The sequence below is a fragment of the Mus caroli genome, chromosome 5 (genome assembly GCF_900094665.2).
Source record: "Mus caroli chromosome 5, CAROLI_EIJ_v1.1, whole genome shotgun sequence".
NCBI lineage: Eukaryota > Metazoa > Chordata > Mammalia > Rodentia > Muridae > Mus > Mus caroli.
In genome coordinates, this window is record NC_034574.1 from 47,112,677 (window position 1) to 47,136,095 (window position 23,419).

The following is a 23,419-nucleotide window of genomic DNA, read 5'->3' on the forward strand; positions in this document are numbered from 1 at the left end:
GTGTCTCTAGCTGCATATGTATCAGAAGATGGCCTAGTCGGCCATCAGTGGAAAGAGAGGCCCATTGGTCGTGCAAACTTTATATGCCTCAGTACAGGGGAACGCCAGGGCCAAGAAGTGGGAGTAGGTGGGTAGGGGAGTGGGTGCAGGAGCGTGTGGGGGACTTTTGGGATAGCATTGGAAATGTAAATGAAATAAATACCCAATAAAAAAATATGAAGAAAAAAAAAGCTAGTCATGGTAGTGCATGCTTCTAATCCTAGAGCTGGGGAATTCCTAATCCTTGGGACTCACTGCCCAGTCAAACAAGCCTACTTGGTGAGCCTCCAGGCTAGAGGGAGGGAGGTTCAGAAGACAAGGTGGATGGCGCCCAAGAGTGACCTCTGGCCTCACACACGTGTGTGCACATGTGCACACGTACATCACACATACACATGCGCACACTCTCCATGAACAAGCACAAGCACACACAATTAATGAAGGCCCAGGGACTGCCCCCATGACTCTAAACCAGAGGTCCTCAACCTTCCCAGTGCAGCAACCTTTTAATACAGTCCCTCATGTTGTGGCGACACCCCCCCTCAACCATAAAATCATTTTCATTGCTACTTCATAACTGTAATTTTGATCCTGTTATGAATCACACTGTAAATATCTGAAATGCAGGCTACCTGCTATATGACCCCTGTGAAAGGGTTACTCACATGACCCACAGGTTGAGAACTGCTGCTCTAAGCTATGCAGTAGATAGAGACATTGTAATAAGGAAGGCAATAATTGGGCAGTTGTATGTTCAAGGGGGCCTGAGAGGAGGAGCTAAGGACCGACAGAGATGGACAAAAGGCTTGAGGAGGTGGACTGAGTTGGGACTTGTTCTTTGAATAATATGGGCAGGATCATGTGGAGGAAGAATTGGTCACTAAACAGCTAGCAATGCTCTCAGAAGCTTTGCTGGCACTGTGGAGAGCCCAAAGCACAAACCGAGCACTTGGATGTTCTGTGCTTCCCAGCACAAGCTGTCCCCCGAGGAGATCATAAAGGCGTACAGAAGATCCAACAGCCCTAAGTCAAAGCAGTCCATCCGCACAGGCCTGTCCCTCACACCCGCATGGCTGTTTTCTGCCCATGAAGTCCTTTCCTAGACAAGCATCCCATTCTGGATTCTGATAAAAACCAGACTCTCCACAGGATGTAAAATGCTGCATAAAGCTTATCACCCCTGCATGGTTGTAATGGTGGCCAGCGTCAAAATAAGTAGGAAATAAGTGTTGGTTAGGATTGGAGAAATTGAGTTCCTTGTGTGCACTGTTAGTAGGGACAGAAAATGGCACGGCCACTGTGAAAACTGTAGCGGTTCCTCAAAAGCCTAAGCAGAGCTTCCACATGATGCAGGAATCCTACCGCTGGGTACACAGCTAAAACCATTGAGAGCAAACACGGCTACAGAAAGGCACTTGCATCCCCACGTTCAAAGCAGCATCCCTCCCAATAGACAAGGAGTCGGAGGGACCCAAGTGTCCATCAGTGCGCGAATGGATATGTCAAACATGGCCAGGACACACAATGCAATGCTCATCGTTAAGAAGGGAAGGGGATTTTGATGCAGGCTATGCCATGGGTGAGGACATCGTGTTAAGTGCAATAAAGCAACAACCAAAAGCTGGATGGTTCTACATCTAGGGGCCATTTGAAACAGTGACGCTCACAGTAACAGAGAGTAGAATGGTGGTTTTCAGGCTCTGGAGCACAACAGACGGGAATTTTTTAGAACAAGTGTATAATTTCAGTTTTTCAAGATATGAAGAGTGTCGGTGATCTGATGCACGCGCTCCTAACAATACTGAGCTGTACGATAAAGAAATAGTCAAAATGGCGGTTCTTATATTAAGCATATTGACACAGCAGCCCTCAAAGGGTTAAGGTATGAACAGCAGCCGACCCCTCTAGGTGGGGACATACAGACTGCTCTATGCTCATCTCATTTGCTGATACAACAGAAGCTCCTCCACCCCTGCAAAGTTTCCTCTTTCCTTTGGACTGCTGGCTTCGACAGGGAAGCAGATGTGGCGTCTGAGATCTCAGTGTGTGTAGGGGGTGGGGGTGGGGTGGGGATTCACTCTCAAGTCTGAGATGTGTATGTGCATCCGCCAGGCAGCAGAAGGTTGGCCATATACATGAGGAGATGCTTCCAAGGAAAAAAGGAATCAAAAATGTCCTTGTCCTCTCTGTTTTAAAAGAGAAAATAGAGAGCTGGAGAGATAGATGGCTCAATGGTTAGGAACTCTGCTTGCTCTTCCAGAGGACCTGGGTTTGGTTTCCAGCACCTAGTGGTGGCTCACAGATGTCCACAACTTCAGTTCCAAGGGATCCAATGCCCTCTTCTGACCTCCCTGGGTACCAGGCATGCATGTGATATCCATATTGTAGGCAACACACACACATACACATAATGATGATGATGATGATGATGATGATGATAAAAAACAGGGATACTAATTCCATAAACTAATTTCTCTGAAGATATAAAGGAACCTGTTGTTTATCTTTTCTTTTGGCCCGACTAACTCTTGTTAAAACACAGCCTTGCTGGGGATGTGACTCAGTGCTGGCATGTTTGCTTAGCACACACAGGCCCTGGGATCAAACGCCAGAGTAAGAAAATAAAAACATCTTGGCTAATCAAAACCTGGGCAGGCAAGACGGCTCAGGGGGTAGGTAAGGTGATCAGAGTTGGCTCCCTAGAGCCCACGTAAAGGTGGAAGGGAACGTCTCATCTCACAAAGTTGTTTTCTGACCTCCACATGTGCCCATGTGTCATGGACAGCCACAAACACACAGCACTCACGTGCAGAGAGAAAAACAAATGAACAGCCTTCCCTTTTTTTTTTTTTTTGTTCTGTTCTGGCTCACGGAGGGCACTCAGCCAATACCTGTTTCATGAATAAAGGGATGAACAATTGGAAGGGAGTTAAGAATACACTAGGCAAAAGCCTTGTCTTTGGTGCCTATTCCAGTCCTACAGAAAGAGATCCGAGCGTGGAGCATCTGCCGCTCGATCCACTTTCATAACTTTCCTCAGATGTGGGAAATGCCATCATTTGCATGTATTCATGTGTTCTGTATTACTGTAAGTGAAATGCTTGAGGGGGGTATTTTTTTTCTTTTTTGAAAAGAGGTTTGGTTCAAGGCAGGGCTCCGGAAGCTCAAAGGGGTGTTGCTAGCATGAGCTTGGTCCTGGGGTGGGGGTGGGAGCTTGTGCAAGTGAGAGATTCCACCTGGCCAAACCAGAGTGGAGGGAGAGAGTCCCTGTCTGGCCTCACTCTTACAATAACTCGACCTCTTTAATGATCAGAGGTCCCATGAGAACAGCCATGATCCCTTCTGAGTAACGTGCCTGTAGTGTCTGAGAGACACGGGTGTGCCGCATACATATGTATATGTACATGAGTGGAAACCAAAGGTGCTTTGATTTCTCTTGGCCTTAAATCTGAGACTGTGACATTTTCCAAACCTGGACCTCACCAATTCAGCCAGCTTCCTGGATCCTCCTGGATCCTCTGCCTCTCCAGCACCTGCATTATAGCCATGCATCACCTCATCTGGGTGGTAGGAATTTAAATGCAGCTCCTCGTGCTTGTTCAGCCACTTTTCCAGACCCTGACTCCCATCTCTTGAGCCTTCCCTTTCCTCCTATAATAATGCCACACTAGTGACCAAGCTTCTAACACATGAACTCTTGGTGGACAAGTCACATTCAAACCACAGTGAAGGGAGGTCTAATCTAGTCCACTGGTCAATGCGGCAAGACGTGCCAGGACGACAGCAGAGAGAATGCAGACGCACTTTCTACAAATGGGTCTCGAGGACCATTCTGGGGCTAGCCAGACATGCAGACTAGCAGAAGGATGGCCTTGCCAGAAGTGGTATTCCAGAAACCAGACACACAGGCATAACAGCCTTATGGCTGTTCTTTGGATAAGGAACCAGAGAAAAGGTTCAATAGATATGCAAATTGATTTTCTACCTTCAATTTTCAAAATCAAGTTTTCTGCATTTTTCTCATTTGTTAGGAAGCTGGGTATGAGATATGACACCAGTTTCTCTCTCTTGGGTTAGCCAGATGATGCTATTATAGACCCAAGCAAGAACACCATACCATCAGAGAAGAATTTGATGATATGTGTACCGGGCTGCTGCAGGTGGCTTCTGGGCCCTTCCAATGCAACCTAGAAAAGGAGATGCCTCTGGCAGACTAGGGCGCCAGCTCCAGGAATATACCTTCCTTTCCGCTCCTGAATCTCCCTGCTCTGAGAGACAGTTGGGGATAAGCAGGGGCTGTGTGCCCTAAGAAGGCCAAGGCCATGGTTAGGGAGAGGTACAGAGCTTGGGGGCATTACTTCCTGGTGATCTCATTTAGCCTGAATTCTGCATTTGACTGGCAAGTCTGGCATAGTAAGTCCTAATGTTGAACATCTGGCTTTGGGGGTGGTGGGACTCAGTTCTGATTTCTATCAGTTCCACAGCCTGGCCTTGGCCCGTGGGACGTGCTAGATCTAGCTTGTCCTGCAAGCTCGTGATTTGAGTTTTTCATTTGATTCTATTTCCAGGCCTCCGTGGAGAATAAAATAGTCCTAGATTCAAACAAAACAAAACCTTGAGCTGTAAAAATAACATGAAAACATTTGTATTGAGAGTATTTTCTTTAAAAAGAACGTATTGGGAAAATGACTGGATTCTCCCCCACAACAGTGAAACTATATTTAACTATGACCAGAAATCACAGACACGAGTTTTGGTAGATGTGGTGGGAAGTTCCGTTTAAACTCCTCAACTTTCTGTATGCACCCTCTCCTTAGATCTTTTTAGGAGTGGGGCAACCCCACCATCTCATAGGGGCTCAGGGAAAACCTGAGCTGTCTCTTCTCAGTCATCGTAGCAGTTGGGGTGAACGGGTTTCCTGGGGACACAGGGAGTGGTCAATGTCTAGTGGTGTCTTGGAGGAGAGGAGGGGGGCACGGTTAGTATTAATGGATAGAGAGGAACATCCAGCAGATGTTCACAGGAGGACCCCGAAACAAAGACCCTTGCAGCCCAAAGGAGTACAGCTTTGAAGAGGAGAGATGTTTCTCCAAAGGGCTGCGTTCTGAATGACTTTTCTTCAGTGCTCACTCTAGGCAGGCGCTCCACCACTTAACTACATCCCCACTCCCACCCACAGTGTTTCATATACATGTCAGCTCACTGAACCAGGAAGAAAGGATTGTCCTAGGAGTCTCCCAATACCACCACCTCCACCTCCTCCTCCTCCTCTCCTTCCTCCTCTTCCTCCTCTTCCACCTCTTCCTCCTCCACTACCATTACCTTCATCCCCACCATCACCATCTCCACTATCACCATCACCAACAACAACACCCCTTCCACTATCACCGTCACCACTATCAACGCCATCACTACCACCTCCACCACCATCACCAACACTATCACCATCACCACCATCACCATCAACACCATCACGACCACCCCACTCGTTGTGTAGACGAGGAAACCAGGGCTCAGCAAGAACAAGCACTTGCTTAAGATCACACAGTAACTGAGTGTGAAATGAAGTGGAAGCAGGTCACCCAGCCCCAGAGACCACAGTGTCACAGACCACCTAGCAGTCATGGGTGCTGCAGGGCCACCTTTGTCATACCCCTTGGCTCTGTCTCCATCACTCTGTCCTACTCAGACCTCCTCCCTTTCTTCCAGGACTTTGTAATCCCCTCCCTGCTCCACACTCTTCTAGTGTCACCTCCCTGTCCCCAACTGCTGTCATTGTAACATCAGAGAGTCCTCTGGTTACACTCTGCCTACAGCTTGAAACCCTCTAACTAAAAGGGAAAGCCACACAGATTACAGCTGGCGACTAAGTTTTGGCTGAGCCCCTTGGTCAACACTGGTTTCCTATCCCTTAGCATATCCTGCTGTCCCTCCTCCCTGCCTCTGCCCTGACTCCAGTGCCCACTCCTGCCTCGGTGCCTTCACTTCCATGGCTTTTATTAAAACAACTTACAATTTATCTTTGTTCTTAAGCCCATCACTCAAGAGTGGGGAACCTCCTGCCATCTGACTCAGATAAGTGACTGAGTCTTTCCTTAGTCAATATTAAAGAACAAAAGATCAAATATCTTCCCGGATGGGCAGGGTCAGCGTATAAAGAAAGTCCACGCCTTGGGACAGGGCCATTCGCCGAAGGTCATTTTCCCAAGCCAGGCACACAATGAGCTTTTTGATCCCTTGACACACGTACCTGTTCCGTGTGCTTTCCCTTGTGACCAGCTCCTGTTTCTAACAGGCATGGCTTCAAAAATCTCCTGGAGGCCCTACAGTGTGTACGTAACTAAGCAAATACAAAGTGCATTGGGCCTAAGAAGAAGCCATCAGTGTCCAGGAAGGACCTTCAAATCTGAGATGACACTGAAATGTCAAGTCAGGAGGCTCAAGTTCAAATGCCTAAGGGTTAGATGACATCTAACCATCTATGACAGTACATGGTAGGAGGCAAAAACCAGAGAAGAGGGACCTTGGGCAGACAGAAAATGCCTGGCCCTGGCCTCCCCTCTGAGATCGCTTACTATAGGAACAGGTCCAGGGCAGCTGCACCTTTAATTTTTTTTCCCAAGTAAAGCTAGAAATTTGCATTTTTCTGAAAGTTTTTAGATACCGATAATGAAATTCTTTTCAAATACACAGAAAGGCATTTTGCAAACTAACTCCATTTGGAGGCCAACTCTGGCGGCGGCCTGTCCGTTATGTAGCCCTGGCTTTAGATAAAGCATCGCTTGAGTGATCCCTAAATTTAAGTTTTTGGAAATGTGCACAGATATATTCAGCGCTGTGGACACACAAGGGCAGAATTTAAATCTGAAATTAAACTAGAACACTAGGGTTAAAAATAACATTAAGGCATAAATCACCAAGGGAGAGTGAGTAGACATAAAAACAATGTGCCTTTCTAGCTAGCTCCAAACCCCAGGCAGAGGCTCAGTTACCGGTCAGCAGGTCCATCTGCAGCAGGCTCTGGAACAAGCTGGGGTGCCTGTCTCTCAGTTCCTTCTCCCAGGGCAAGCCTCTGCACACCTCAGCTCTCCCATACTTGCGCTTGAGGTCCAGGTAGGAGTTATGGAAGTCACCTACACAGAAGCAGAAGACATCACTCCCTCAGGAGTGGCAATGACCTTATCCCTCTAAAAGCTCTCCTTCCTCAGGGGAACGTGGGATGGGAGGGCAGGCTTCATATGCCTGGATTTGGCGTGGGTCTTTCGGGAATTTGAAACCGGCCATGACACCTCTGCCTTGGGGGCAGCATTTGGAAGTAAGTCCAAGAGAAATGCGCCAAGGATGCTGATGGCTGTTGTCTAATTCTACAGAATGAGCAGCTGCCCTCTGACTTGCCCCCAGGAGGCCCAATAATCTAGGCCATTTTTTTTTTCTGGCTTGTGTTTTGAAGAACAAGGCCCTAGAGCTCCCAAGGAGGTGAGGCAGTTAGAGACTTTAGGAGACTCTCCCTGATGCCACCAAACAGGTCGGCATAGAGGGCTGGCTTTTTGACTCAAGGTCTCACTTCCAGTGCTGTGTGAATGATCCAAATGAGTTTCCTCTTTGGGACATTACTATTCCTGTGTGTCTGCCCCCTCTCCTGGCAGCATCTTGTCTTGGTATGATTTAGCGAGCATTAAGCGCAGCTGGAGATTAGGAGAGCGTATTCTTTTATATTTTCTGTACCTGCATGTATATGGTGAGGGGACACACGTGTGTGGGCATGCATCTACATGTGCACATGCACAGAGAGGCCAGGGGACAGCCTTTGGTGTATGTCATTCTCAGAAACATCCTTTAGCCTTTGAGGTGTGGTTCCTCATCGTCTTGGAGCTAGCCCAGCTAGCTGTCAGTGAGGCTAGCCTGGCTGACCAGCAAGCCTTAGTCTCCATCTCCTTAGCACTGGGATTTCGGGTGAGTGACATCATATCCAGCCTTTTTATACGGGTTCTCGGCACGGAACTCAGGCCCTCATGCTTGCAAAATACTTTACCAACTGAGCCATCTCAGTGCAAGATCATCTGTTTTTAAATTGGATTTTTGTTTAGGATGGGGGATCCTGTCTGTTCTACACGGCTCAAGTCGAGATCACAGGGCTACTCTGAGAAGTCAGTTCTCCTTTTCCATCATACGGATCCCAGGGATTGAATTGAGGCTGTCAGGCTTGGTAGTAGATGCCTTTACATACCTAGCTACCTCTTCAGCCTGATATGAGATTGACCAGCCACCACTCCCACCACTATGTGACCCTGTCAGACTGGGGCATGACTTAGGTCCATCTACGGACCCCTCCTTCCCTAGCCTGGAACTGGAAGCTCCCTTGAGGGGGGGAGGGGGGATGAGCTACACAAGGCAAGATTGAGATACTGAACTAGCTCTTGATGATGACAAATACCCCACAGGAATTTATCTTCCAGAAGGAACATATGTGACTAACTGCCGTGTCACCACATCAAACATGGATATCTGAAGCACAGAAAAATTTACAAGTTTAGGAGACTCTCCCTGATGCCACCAAACAGGTTGGCATATAAGGCTGGCTTTTCTAGGAGAAAAGCTGGGACCCTAGGAGACCAGACAGGACTCAGCTCCGTCCACACCCTGGGTGAGAAAGGAGAGTCTGGGCCACTTGAGCCCTGCGAATGCAGTCTGTTTGAGATTCGTTCCTTTGCCAGATTTACTGGTGCCTCCCTGAGCTGATCTAAGGGATTAAGAATAAAACAGGGCCCCAGACAGCAAAGTCACTGTTCAGATATTAATGGTCCAAGACAAAAGCACACTGATGTGTACAATAATTTCTAGTGATTAATTTATATTTTCCAATGCATTCTCTTTTCTTTTCTTTTAGACATGCCTTCTAGGTAGAAAGAACGCCAGGCAAGGTTCCTTTGTATTCTTAAATAAGATTGATCAGGTATGGCGGGAGCTTCCACCAGTTTTTGTTCATGGCGGTTACTGGTGCTTTGAGGGGTTTGGTGGGGTAAGGATCAAGGCAGAATGCACACACTGGTCCCCATCTGTCTTTGGAAGCCTCGAGTTACACCTGATCCTGCTGGTATCTGGGCTGAGAGGTTCATGGGATGTTTCTATTTTAGTTCCCTCACCCCAAGCAAAGCTAAACATGTCAATGCAAATGCAAAGCTTAAATATGCCCTCCAGAGCTCCTTACTTACACGTCTCTCGCCTCTCACCCCCAACCTGGACTGTTGCCGCATACGAGGATATTATATCCTGGACCTCAGTACACCGTTCATAGTATAGCTTGATTTGTTCAGCCAGTTCCTTCTCAAGGAAGGGATTAAGAACCTGCAGGAGGGTAAGAAATTGCATGAACTTCAATCATCATCAAATGTCCTCTGGCTAGTACCTCCAGAGGTGTGTTCAGCTGTCTGAGTTCCTTCGATGACATCACCAGCTACCATCCCACCTGGATATGCAAACCAGTGCCCTTTGGATCAATTCGAGGCAGGCCAGTCCAGCGTCCTGTGTGCTACCTTCTCATCTGCAAAGCTTCTTCCACGTCAGTGGAGACCTGTCCCCTCCACGTGTAGTCCCTAGAAAACTGCACTCATCTCCATTTCCAAATGTTAATTCTACCCAAGCTGTGCCCGCCACCTGAAGCCCTCCTTCTGTTTCCTTCTGCTTTGCAGCAGCCTCAGTCTGCAGGAGCCAATGAAGGGCCACTGCTCCAAAGCATAACTCCCTGCAGCCTCAACGGTGGCCAGATGCACCCATGTACCTTGGTGAGCCCAAGTTTGTGGAAATTAACTCGTGTCATGTGGCCTAGTAAGTGAACTGGGCCAAAGTCCCAAAGAGCAAGCCTCTTGGGACTGGGGGAATTAATCTTAACTCTGTGTTTTCAAATGCATGTCTGGACCCAAGAGAGGTTCACGAGATGGGCTCACTGGGTCATAACCAGCAGTGGTTTCTTTTGTTTTTTATACCGAAGGATCCAAAGCTTTAGAGCACATTAGAGGAGACGGAGGAGGTATTCTTAGTAAAATTATTTTTATTTTCATATATGAATACATGTATGTATGTGTGTGTGCTGTTCATTCTATTAATCAGAGTTATCTTCAAAACATCGTTTAAAGCTGGGTCTGTTGACATCCATCTGTAATTACAACTAGTCAGTAGCCTAAGCCAAGAAGATCAAAAGTTCAAAGCATGTCTGAACTCCAGAGTGAGTTCAAGGCTAGCCTGGACAACTTTGTGAAAAACCTGTCCGCCCCCCGCCCCCCAATTTTTTTTAATGTTTTTAAGAAAGGAAAGAGTCTAAAGCTGAAAGAAAGCTCAAAGGTATTTGAGCCCCAGTACCAAAAAAATATTTTTGTTTTGTTTTTGTGATACAGGGTTTCCTATGTCCCAGGCTGATCCAACTTGACCTTGAGCTTTTGGTCGTTTTTTGCCCTGAACTGCCGACCACTGGCATTACCGGTGTGCACCACCATTACATGCCGGAGCAGTGGAATGTTTGAAGCTCAGCCTAACCCATCTTTCTTGCTTCTCCTCTCTGCTCCGGTCTGGCATGCAGTAGGCACTCTAAAGCATTTACTGCTCAAGTGGATCTGTGATTTTTCTTTTCCTAGTTATCTCAAAGGGAGGGAGGGAATCAGGCTTCCTACTGGTTCTTGTGTCTTTGCCTGAACTCCACGGGGTCAAGGGAATGAGAGGACAACTCTCTCTCAGGCATCTGGTGGGATCCTCCATCTCCTTAGCAGGGATGAGAAGGCACTGTTCTGAGGCTGCATGGTAGGAAGCCGGGAGTCCTTTACTGGAATGGCTGCAGTAGTCCTCCGTGGGCATGTTAGGATGTGCGTCCTGGGTACAGTAAATTGCCTCGGGGTCCAAAGCCCTCCTGAATATGGCTCTCTGTGGCTCTCCCATCCAGCATGAGCTGAGGCAGGGCTTCTGTGAGGATGAGTGAAAGATTGGCTGGCACGGGGCTTTAATTTGCTGGAGTATGGCTTCTTCTGATACTTTAAATAATAGCGTAGAAAAGAAGCTTTACCAAATAACTAAGATTCTCTCCTTTCATTAGCTTAATCACTGGATAGGCAACAGCCTGATAAAAATCTACTCTATAATTAAGCTAGTAGTTATTAAAACAGAGGAAGTAAATGGTTCCCATTTTATGAGTACTAAATGAACCGCACGGTAACAGAAATCTATTATTGGGCTGGCTCAGGGGAAGCCTCAATATTAATTATGTTTGGTGGCTGAGCCCACGCAGGGTTCAGTCCGCTTGGGTAAATCTTTTGTTTACACTGTGTTTCCTGCTCCCAGTGGCCCACTGTCACACACACACTCCTGGCAAACATCTTGATCCCCAAGGCTCACCTGTGCCGGGTGTAGGCTGCGGAGGCGATAGTATTTCACCGGTCCAAAAAACCCTTCGATGCCGGCCACATACCTGCTCCCTCCAATAATGAAGTAGCCAGCTGTGTCGTTATAATAGAAGTCTTCACGGAAGCTAGAGAGGTACACAAAAGATTGAGGCAGCCCTGGGGACTGGGACCTGGTTATCTTCAAAGAGACTCTGTCATGGACATCCCCAGACCCCTTGACCTAACTCGAGTTGCCACAGGCCTCTCAGTCTGGTTTGCAGCATTTAAACCCGCTGCAGGGTCAGGTGGCCCTGGAAGAGATAGATCCTTGCTCTGCCTCAGCAGCTGTGTCACCTTGTCCCAACTGTCTAAGCCCTGAAGGCTATTGTCCTTTGTAAAATGACAGTTCCCCACTTAGTGAACTGTTAGGATTTGATGTACTGTGGTCCCAGGTAAACACCTAATATCTACTACTGTTTGTGATAGTGTTTAGAATCGGTGGGGTGGAAATACTGGGAAATATTTGTTCTAAAAGGCAAGCAGAAAGCAGATTAAGGAGAAACTTAAATTTTAAGCTGTTTGATAAGGATGAGAAGTTAAATTCATTGAGCAGGAGGTATCTACGGCAAGGCCAAAGGTCATGGCCAGATACAAGAGGGAAGAAGCAGGTGATGTGCCTGCCACAAGTCCAGATTGCTGGGAGGGGCTGGAAGCAGCGGAAGGAGACAGGGATGAAGCAGGTGCTGTATATAAAGGGCACAAAGTGCTTCTTGCAGTGTTATTTGTATTCAAGATCAGAAAACCCCAGGTGTCTACTCATGAGGAATGGCCAGCCTCAGGCAAAACTTTATTTACTACGTAAATTATAAAGGGGGCAAACCTGGAGGAAAAAAATGTGCTGCTAACTTTAAAAATGAAGATGTGGGGGCTAGGGAGATGGCTCACTTGGTACATACACAAAGCCCTGGGTTTGCACCCTAGTACCACATAAACTAGGTATAATCTATACTCCCAGCACTCAAGAGGAAGAGGAAGTAAGTGAGAAAGTCAAGGTCACCCTCAGCTACTGTGAGTTCAAGGCCAGTGTAAGCCACATGAAACTCTGTGTGTGTGTGTGTGTGAGAGAGAGAGAGAGAAAGAGAGAGAAAGAGAGAGAGAGAGGTGGGGAGGAGGGAGAGAGAAAGAGAGAAGAGTTTCTATTTGTGTAGAGACAGTAAGCAGATATTTTTGTATTTTCACAAACTGTGAAATATATTCAATAAACTAACGAAATGATTTTCCCATAGGGCACGAGGTAGAGGCTGGAGTAAATCCGGAGAGCTGGAGGCAAGGCTTGGCTATATCTTTGTTTTTAATCTTTTCTCTTCCTTAGTGTTGATTTGGAAAACCACGTACACTCATTACCTATTCTGAAACCAAACTAGGACTAGGTGACCGTGTGACCAGAGCATATGTGAGCAGCAGGGTAGGTAAGACTTGAGACAAGTCAAGTGAGAAGCCAGGCAAAGAGGAGAGAGCCATGGGCAGAGAGGGCAGATGGAAATCCAAGAAGAGAGAACAAAATGACAGGCAGGCTGCCAGAAGCCAGGCAGTCGAGGAAGTCAGGAGCCAGGGGGGCAGCAAGCTCCTGACAGGTGGCTCAGGGAAGCCAAGGCAGCCCGGGGTTATTCCAGGACAGAGATGAACTGCCTGCCTCTGAGCAAGACCCTGTTCCCTAGCAGGTATACCTGGTCAGGAAGGAGGCTGGAGAGCATGGGAATTGGGCTTGTGTGTGTGTGTGTGAGTGTGTATGTGTGTGTGTGTGTGCATACCACTGCCACAAGAAATTAATTCACTTAAGCACATGCAACACATATGGAAGAGAAGGTCTTCCTTTTTTTTTTTTATCTTTTCAGAGTCTCAGCCTCGATGGACTAGGGTAGATGACGTGTTCTCTCTCTCTCTCTCTCTCTCTCTCTCTCTCTCTCTCTCTCTCTCTCTCTCTCATTTTCCCTCCCTACCCCTCCCTCTCTCCTTCCTTTTTAATCAAGAGAGACCACAAAGTTAGTAACTGTAATTGCAGAACAGACCCTGTTTTTCAGGACCTTGGAAAGACTGGAATGTTCTAACTCTCCTGAGAGTGCTTGGTGCTGAGTGGACGAGCAGCTTTATTCTGAATCAGTCTGCTCGAGGTCCCCAGCTCTCTGCAACTCTATTGGTGCTCACGATAGGCTAGGGGTACTCCGTAGTAGAGGCTGTCTGGAACCCTCGTCCCTTCCCCCGCCCCTGTAAACATGAAAATAACAATGTCTATTTATAGTGTTGTTGTGAGGGTTGACTGGACTACTGCTTGAATGGCCAAATGCTTCAAAATGTTGCAGATTTCAGAGGGCTTGGGATATTCCAGTCTGTGCACAACTGGTTGAACATCCAGAATGAGGGAACTTCGAAATCCCCAATCCTCTGAAATCAGAAATGTCTTGAACATCTAAAACGCTCTAAAATCTGACGTGGCACTCAGACCTTGCTTGACTTTGAGCGTTTAGGTTTAAGATTTGTGGATCCTCAACAGTTAATACATAAAGCACTCAGGACAGTGTGGGGCACAGGGTAGATGCCATGGCTGCTGGCTACAGGTGTGAATACTCATCTCACTGCAGGACATCAGCTCCCACCATCTGAGGCACACACTTGCTAAGTTGTATTCATTTCTAGATAAAATGCTGCCAGCTCTATGTTCATTGCAATCCCAGCATGGACCTGAATATATAATCTATTAAAATAGAACTGGGGGAAAAGACAGCTCCTTCCATTCCAGGCAAGTTAAGCTGAGTCTGTAAGTCCAGCTACTCAGGGAGATGAGTTAGAAGGACCAAAAGTTCAAGACTGTTCTAGACAACATCGTGAAACTCTGTCTCAAAATAAAACAACAAAGGCTCAGTGGTAGAGTGTGGGCCTGGCATGCAAGACCCTATATATGCAATCTCTAATAACACACACATACACACACACACACACAGAACCAAAAACCCATACTTGTATGCAAATTCATAACTACTTTGAGTAGATTCAATAAAGGAAAGTTATTTTAGGGGTGGAATTATAATAAATAATTATGAAAGACTGAAGAAGTCTATAAGAGCTTGAGGCTCAAATTGTTTTACAAGTAAGTGTCTTCTTTCTTTCCTCCTGTTTGGGAAGGAAGAAAACAAATTGTGGGTGTTTTCTGCAAAAAAGATGATAGCAAACTCCAATTTTCAGAGCAGAGGAAGGCCCTGTTTAGAAAGTTTGATGAAAACTTATACAGCAGCTCCCAATCATAGTCCTTATTCACTCAGGGGCTGCAGCCCCAAAACCCCTGCCAACGACTGAAACCTTTTACTGCTCCAAACCCCACCTCTGCTGGCTTCCTGCCCCTGTATCTTCACACCTATGATAAGCTTTAATTAATAAACTCCACACGGTAAAGGACAAAGAAGAGCAATTTGGGCTGCATACTATGATGAGCATATGCAAATGCGGTCTCCCCTCGAAGTCTCTTTCAGCGCTGTGCTCATCCGTTCTGTGTGAGTGAGATGATACTTCGGAGAAGCATCTAACAGCTCCTCCGGGAGTCTCAGTTTCCAGCATCACTACTCTTGTGCTTTGGGAAATGCTTAAGTGGAGAGAGGATACTATGAACACTGGTGCCTTGACAGGATAACTGAAGACCCGGTTATATAACAGGCAGGTAACGCCCACTGCATGGATGCACAACCAAGGACAATGCACAGAACAAAAGCCTTCATCCTGCTACTCAGAACAGCATGCACTTTAAAATGTAGACAGTGTTTACTTGTGCAGTTTTCTATTGAATACTTTTGGGCCTCTGCTGACTGTGTATAAGACAAAGCATGGAAAGTGAACTCCTGAATAATGGGAACTACTGTATGGTTTTTTAGTTAGCATAAGATGCTTAAGATAAAGGCCCTTGTTTTTCCTGGTTCCCTTTCTTCCCCCACCCAATAACAAATTACTTGGTCTCTATGTCACTGCCCAGTAACTTTTGAACGGCCATCATTATCAACCATCACCGACACATCTATCTTGGTCTCCATCGCAATCTCGACAGTATGTTTCCACATTTTTCTCCTCTGAAATTCTCAGCATTTGTACAACATTGTAAGAGAACCCTGTACTGTGCCCAGTTTGATGGTCATCAATTTCCCTGACATGAAGTCTGAGCTAGACTCTGCCAGAGCTCGGACTAGTCTCTTTGGAAAACCTCAGACACTCTGGAAAACTGTCTTTCCTCTTATCTGGACATAAAGGGCCCTGGTTTATTACCAAGAGCACTGGAGCTCAGAAGATTGACTGACATTGTTAGATAGGCCCTTCTCAGAATTAGGAGATAGCCAGACTTTTTTTTCTAGAAGAGACTTGAGGACTCTTCACCTCTGGTCATTGTTTTTGTCTGGGGTCAATTCCTCAGGACCTAATCTAAGCTCTGAGTCTCTCAAGCCACTTTATCCATTTCTTTCTAGCGTTTCTGATAGCCGGTATCTTTAAATTTATTTGTGAAATTTTTTTCTACTGAACAATTCTCCTTTATTGGATTTTTCCCCCAGTTTCCTGGAAGTAGAGACCACATTCCCTCTTTTTAATCTTCTCCCACCTCTAGAATCAAACCCTGTATCGGGAATGTGAAATATGCTCAATAAGTATGAGATGGACAGACAGATAGATGCATGGACAGATGGATGTAACCAGAAGGTATTCCTGTCACCAAAAGTCACTTATAGGCACTTACTTTGCCAGCACAAGTTGCTAAACACTTAATTTCTGTTCCTGTCATACTGCCCTAACCTTCATAGAGTAAAGTCAATACTACATTCACATTTCAAGAGCAGACAAGAGGGCTAGCGGTGTCCTTAGAATCTTCACAACCCAACCAGGAAGCCTGCAGCCAACGTGATGTTGTTTGCTTCCATGGCTTGCATTGCTGTAAAAGTAGGGCTCTGGTTTACATCCCAGACTGGCAATGAAGAATACTCAGGGCCGGGGCTAGTAGGACAGGGTATCACTTGTTGGATGCTCTACCTGGGATACTGAACTAGTTCAAACCTCCCGATCAGACCTGGTCCATGTTCATATCGGTCCTGTCTTTATAGAAGTCTGGTACCCTGCTCATAGGTTTATTTTTGCGTTCATTTAAAAAAAATTGAATCAAAATGTCTTTTTTTTTTTATCACTCTTGAGTTGAGTTGCCTCCCTACCCCACCATCACCAGGGAAGGCTCCCAATGCACAGGGCCAGCTTTATCCAAAAGAGGCATTGCAAAGGGGCAGCCACACAGGGACATCACACCAGGACCTAGAAGAATGTCCTGCCCACCTCTCCTAGCACCTGGAGGGTGGCCTTGCTAACACCACAGAGGCTGAAGAACAGAGAAGATGAAGTTCTGTTGCCACAGCCCCTCTTGTTTTTGGTACTGGGTTCTGGCTAGTATTGAGCTGCTGTCACTCCTATGATGTAGTGGCATATGAGGAATGCCAGCCCCCACTCCCTCATGCTGTGACCTGTCTACATTCATTTGTGTTGGCCTCCGGGATTTGGGGTTTTGTAGAAAAGGAAGCCATCATGTGAGAAATGAAAAGTTACTTTTGAAATCCATTCACTTGTTAGAATGCCCTGGGGCCGGAGTAGGTGGGGCCTGAGAGTAGGGGAGTACTACTTTTAACTTACCTCTTGAGATAACCCTTAATATCTAGGGCTCACTGCACAGAACAGATTTCCAAAGAAGTCTCAGATCCTGCCGGACTTCTCTATCCCTTGATTTAGTCACAGTAGCAACTTCCATAAAGAAAACCTGCCTGTGTTGGATGCTTCCGATTTTGGCACACTTTAAGACTTCCGCTTCACCCCTAGCCTCATTCTCTACGCTTCCATACAGCTACGACCCACTCTTGACCTCATGGCAGCTAAGCAATGATACATCTTTAGCCTTTCTAGAAAACCCTATTCCTTTAACACACACACACACACACACACACACACACACAGCAAAAACAAAAACAAACAAAAACCAAGAGTTGCTCTAAACTCCTGGAGCCCACTAGAAATCTGTGAGATTTACATTCTACAGAATGGTTAAAGAAGCCTATGGCTTCTCTACCCACCTTGCTCCCTCTCTGTTCTGGTTCGCTCAATAGCCAGTTCCTGAGGGAATCTGATATCCAGCTCTGATGGGGTTTCCCAAATACCTAATGAAGACTGTCTGCTTGATGCTATAAAACCCACTATTACGTGCAGATCTCGGAGCAAATTAGAAATCAACACAGCACAAGGCAAGGGCTCCAGCTCTCAGCTTCTGCAAATGCTATATAGACTGCTACAGAGGGATGAAAAGCTGCACTGGTATCAATAGCTGCGCACATTTCAAATCTAGATTATGAACATAAATATGAAGACTGTCTCCTTTTATGCTCTACACGACACCAAAGTTTCCAGCCGTTCTCAATGAGCAGCATTAATGCTTAGATTTATTTTCTTTGGAATCCTTCGTAGAAGATAATTCTCAAAGAAAATAAATTATGAAGTGCCATGAAGGAAGAATTTATGGTGAGATTTGGAAAAGGGATTGACGACTTTCCCTTGCTTAGTAATATATATATATATATATATATATATATATATATATATATATATTGGTTGCAGGAAGAATGGATGACTGTTATAAACTCAAAGCCTAGCTTGGACCTAGAGATTCTTCAGTGGGTTCTGGCACTGGCCACCAAGCCTGACAACTTCAGTTTGTTCCCCGGAGCCTATATGGTGGAAGGGGAGAACCAACTCCTGCAGTTTGACCTCTGACATCCACATGTCTATGGTGGCTAACCTCTATGCGTACACCATAGCATCTGTAGACATGCATGTGCGGTGCACACACACATGAGGGGGTAGGTGGGAAATAAGATGTAAAACCAAGAACAAAATAACAACAAAGTCTGACTTGGAAAAGCTGAATGAGGTATGCAGAATACTCTTAGGGTTGAAAGCGACCACAGGGAGACTCCTTAGCCCTACAACAGACTTCTTGTGGATGAAAATAACACTTACCTAATGGTCTGATTATGGTAGCTCTTCAAGTCCCATCCAATGCTGGCAGTGACCACTATCTACATCGGAGAGAAATATACAGGTCAGATAAGGCCGCACACCCCACGCTATAAATATATATGATCCTTGGTATAAATTACTCGTGAAATGTGCTTGTCCTTCTCCTGATTAATTTCTACAAAAATAAAATTAACAGTTTACTAGCCCTGTGTATATTTTAAGACTTAATAAATTTAGCTCTCCCCAAATGACTGGATGCTGTGTCTAAAAATATCTACAATGCAATTTCTGCCAGTGGGTTTTTTATGCTTCCAGACTTTAAGCCAGAGGTTGACTGGCTGTGTCTGTCTGTGCTTCCAAACTTCTTGTGAAGAAGACAAGGAAGTACACCTGACAGGACAAGTAGGCTTAGAAGTTTTATTGATTTTACCAGAGCCATGGTAGGGGAGAGAAGCCTGATGCTCTATGGTCTTCACTGCCCGTTGATCCCGCCGCCGCCCTTCCTATAAGCAGCAAGAGTCATCACCCTCGTTTCTGTGAGGACAATGTCTTGCTCATGATGTTCTGTGTTGTCTCAAGTAGGTTCTTCTTAGAGCTAAGACTACTGTGTGAGTCCTTGGGACTCATGGAGACATTTTTTTCAGGCGCTTCCATAGGAAGTGTTTAGCAAAGGTGTCCTGACCTTTCTAGAGTCTCAAAGACTTAGAGATCACCCTGTGCTTAAGGAAGACAAACAAAACCACTAGAAACCAACCCAACCAGTCACAGGGCATGTGAGGAAAGAAAAGAACCCAACCAGCTGTCTCTCTTAGCAATCACTCTAAGTGACTGCTTGATCAGATCAGTGAGTGTGGCAATCCCACCAGAGGTTTAAATCTACAAAGGAGTCAGGGGAGGCAGCAAGAAAGACAAGTCTGGAAGTATCTGAAACCCACTGGCAAAAGAGCTCTCTCTCTCTCTCTCTCTCTCTCTCTCTCTCTCTCTCTCTCTCTCACACACACACACACACACACACACAGAATGTGTTGCCTTTCTGTGGCTTCATCACATCACACATTACACCATGCAGCTCTTCTCTCTACCTAAGGAACTGTATCCTTTGGTTGTTCAACACTATGATTCTCTACTGCCTTGCAAGCTAAAGTCCAAATTGAAGTTTCTGCACATTCTAGCTCCAAAGTCATAACTTTTTTTCTTTTAGCTTTCTATGCTCCTCAAGTTCATACATTGGAAATTTAATTCCTAAACATGTATGCTTATGGTATGTAGAGATGAAAACTCTAGGATTCATATTATATGAAGCCATGAGGATGAGTCTCTTTGATGGGGTTAACAGCTACCTAAGAAGAAAAGACCCAAAAGATGGCCTAATGGGTAAAGGGAGATGGACCAAGACTGAAGACCTGAGTTGCATTCCACACGGTGGAAGGAGAGACTTGACTCCCATAGGTTGCCTTCTGACCTCCATATCATTACTGTGGCATGAAAATTCCTGCACTTACATATATATATATATATATATATATATATATATATATATATATCTCACATATACACACTGAACTAAGTATATGTGTATAGATATAATAAAAATTAAGAAGAAAAGAAAGAGAGTGACCTCAGCCAGAATAGTCTCTCCAGCTACCATATATGCTGTAATACAGCAAGAGGGCTCCCACAAGATGCCAGTAAGAGCTTTCAAAACCGTGAGGAACTAACTTTTTGTCTCTGGATAGTCTTTAGCAACAGACCCAGTCAACTTGGCTCATCTGTGAACTTCCCAATCATAGCAGAAATCCCTGCTCCTTTCTTCTCCATTTAAATTCTGCCCAAACATAAAAGCCTTGTACAACACCGCTTCCCTGAGCATCCCAGCATGGAACGCTGTCTTCCTTCTAGAAATCAATATGAATCATTTGGCAATTAAGCTTGCCTTATGACTTCTCTTCACGTGCTTAATGTGACTTCCATAAATAGTCTATAAGTAACTGGAGCCTGTGCCTTCCATACAGCAGGTGCAGCGTCAGATCTGTGAAGCTGCTCTGCTGATTTGATGCCTGTCTTGGTGGCGCAGCATGTGCCTCACATACACGGGCATGGGTAACGTGGACCTCAGCTATGTTACTGAAGATTTTCTAAGGAAAAAGTAACATACAAAAATCCCCAGCTAGCATCTCACGCAGTCCTCTCAGGCAGGTGGCAAAAGCTGACCTGATTAATTTTTTTTTCCCTTGCTTCAGAACATGGGAACGTCAAGCACAAGGGAGGACCATGAGTTATCTAATGCACGAGACAAACAAAACGCCTCCTCCAGTTTTGTTCCAGGAAAATCACAAATCAATAAGAAAAGCTGATGAGAAAATAAAGTAACCAGAAAAAGCTAGCATGCAGGCATCGCATCAATGGAGAAATGGAATCGTCTTCAGTTACAACAACAGATTTCCCACAATCCATAAAAACCTCTGTTATGGGGGGTTTGAGAGAGTTATGAGCAATGTTTTATGTACAGAATAGATAAAGACCCTCCCTTCCAACACAATCATCACTTATACGCGTTGGTTATTACGAGTGTGTTTAGTGCCAAGCGTAAGCAATTGTTTCAACTGCCAAAAGCAGTCAAATCATTTCTAAGCGGAACTAGCCAATAAATTCCCTTAAAAAAAAGTTGTAGATCTAATAAGGCCATGTAAACATGGCCGATGTGATTTTGACACTTAAGTGCAAGAAGCCTATGTCCCTAGGGGAGAAGGACTGAATAACTCAGATAATTGTGGCTACAGAGCTGGCTATATTATTTACTCATTCACCGCAGAGTGGAAAGAAGCACTTTAAAAGTTAATTAAATGGGATGAGAGTCTTATGATTTAAACTTCCATCTATAAAGTTCAATTTAGCAAGTGTGTAATTGTAAAGGGCGCATCCTTCGCCAAATTCCCTCCCAGGTTTTGTGGCTCTTTGCCTTCGCAACAATGTTTTTTTTGGGTTTTTTTTTTTTTTTTGGTTTTTTTGTTTTTGTTTTTGTTTTTGTTTTTGTTTTTTTTGTAGCTCAAAAGAGATGTCCCTAGGACTCCAGGCAGAGTAGAAACAGATACCTGGCCTCCGTTGAACGAGATATCCAGTCGGCACCACTCCTTCAACGGGACGGTGAACTTGGTTTTTACAGCCAGGTCTTCTCCTTTGACGAGATGCATTTGAATGTGCAAACTGCCTGCAATGAAAAAAGAGAGGTTCATGGTGTCTGGAGTGGGGAGGAACACTTCACGAGTACAAAGCGGCAATCCTTTCTCAATACCCTTCCTAAGAAGTTATGAGACAACCACATTCTCCCTTTTCCTTTAAACAGAAGCCAAGCCAAGCCAAGCCAGGTGCAGTGTGGTGAACATTTGTAATCCAAGCACCAGAGGCTGAGGCAGGAGGATCGAGAGTTCCAGTCCCAGGCCAGTTTGCCTTACACAATGAGTTCCCCTCTTCCTGCACAGGGAGACTTTGATAAGGAGAGAGAGAGAGAGAGAGAGAGAGAGAGAGAGAGAGAGAAAGGAAGGGAAAAGCAAAACAAAACAAAATGAGCAACATCCAAAAATGTGTTTTTACATACATTTCTTTGTAAATATGGTATTTATTCTGAGCCCTTAAGGGGAGAAAAAATTACTTAATTTGAAGCTCACTGTTGATCCCCTATGGTCTTGTCTGCATAAACAACACCCAGTTTCTAGTTTCAATTTCTATTTCCAAATGAAAACAAAGATACCTTTGTCTAACAACCTGAATCCCAAATTCATCCGTATCTCTCCAATTTATTTTTTTCCAACTTTGTACCGATGTCATAATTCCAGAATCATTTTTAGTAAGATTACTTGACTGAGTCTACCCAAAACAATCAACTGTGTGTGTGTGTGTGTGTGTGCGTGCGTGTGCGTGCGTGCGTGCGTGTGTGTGTGTGTGTATGTGTGTGTGTTACTGGAAGGAACAAGCCTCTCTTTCCCCACTCCTGTTTTATTGGATTACACATCTAAGTGGCATAATTACAATACACATTCAATCCCCACTGCTGCTTGCAAAATAAAGCACAGTTTAACCTCCTAGCGCCATGGCCCTGACAATATCTTCCTTATCCCGCACAGATGCTTCTGCCAGGGGAAAGAGAATAAGGAAACTACGAGATCCTTCCTAGGCTCTGTTGATACTCACCGTCTTCCGTAAGAAACACAGAAGGCGTGCCGTACATCTCATTAGAATCAACAAAGTACAGAATTCCACAGAGGCTGGCCTCGCAATAATGGAGTAAATAAAGCCACAGTGAAATGGTGACCCTAAAGGAGGGAGGCAGAAGGAAAATTCTGCAGATTGATATCATCCAAGAACAGGTAATTACAGTTAACAATGACCAAGTAAATTGCTTTCTTTCTAACGAAGGGGTGGATTTGCCTTAGTGTTCATCAGGGGAGATCAGCTTGCAAAGCCTGAGATTTTGAGACAAAAGAGGTAGTTATAGTAACTGCAGAGATAGGAGTTAAGCTCTTTTCTACAAAACCCGCTGACGCTCTACCTTTCCCGAAACGTTCTGGGGGGACTTGCTGAGATGCTCACATGCCAGCAATCTGAATCCCTGATTGAGGCTGATAAAGCGAGACAGTGAATAAAAATATGGATTTTAATAAGAGGTGATGTGATAAGGAGCTATTCTAATATCTGTGATTAGAAGAGGGGGAGAAAAACCATAATTAGGGCTTTTTGAGCAATTTTGTTTCTTTCAAGGATGAAAGCCCCAACTGTAATGCTCTGCAAATGGCCCCCCACGTGACATGTGGACACAAATGTGCTGTCCTATCTCTCATGTCCAGGTGCTTCAGTAGTCCAATTCTAGCCAACCTATAGGATACAGTTCATTTAATTATTCCATTTCTGCATGGGGCTATTTCAGTTGGGGGAAGGAAAAA

The 23,419-nt window shown here is 45.3% G+C and overlaps 1 protein-coding gene across 1 annotated transcript in view; it reads right to left on the reverse strand.

Moving 5' to 3' along the window:
- The window catches only part of Sel1l3 (SEL1L family member 3), a 108,638-nt gene that overhangs the window by 58,405 nt on the left and 26,814 nt on the right, over positions 1–23,419 (reverse strand). Inside the window, exons 4-9 of the mRNA XM_021162875.1 lie at positions 22,671–22,792; positions 21,575–21,690; positions 18,483–18,541; positions 11,419–11,551; positions 9,252–9,384; positions 7,032–7,172 (exon numbers count right to left, since the gene is read on the reverse strand). Coding sequence (XP_021018534.1) covers positions 7,032–7,172; positions 9,252–9,384; positions 11,419–11,551; positions 18,483–18,541; positions 21,575–21,690; positions 22,671–22,792 — 704 coding nt within the window. The remainder of the gene's footprint in view (positions 1–7,031; positions 7,173–9,251; positions 9,385–11,418; positions 11,552–18,482; positions 18,542–21,574; positions 21,691–22,670; positions 22,793–23,419) is intronic.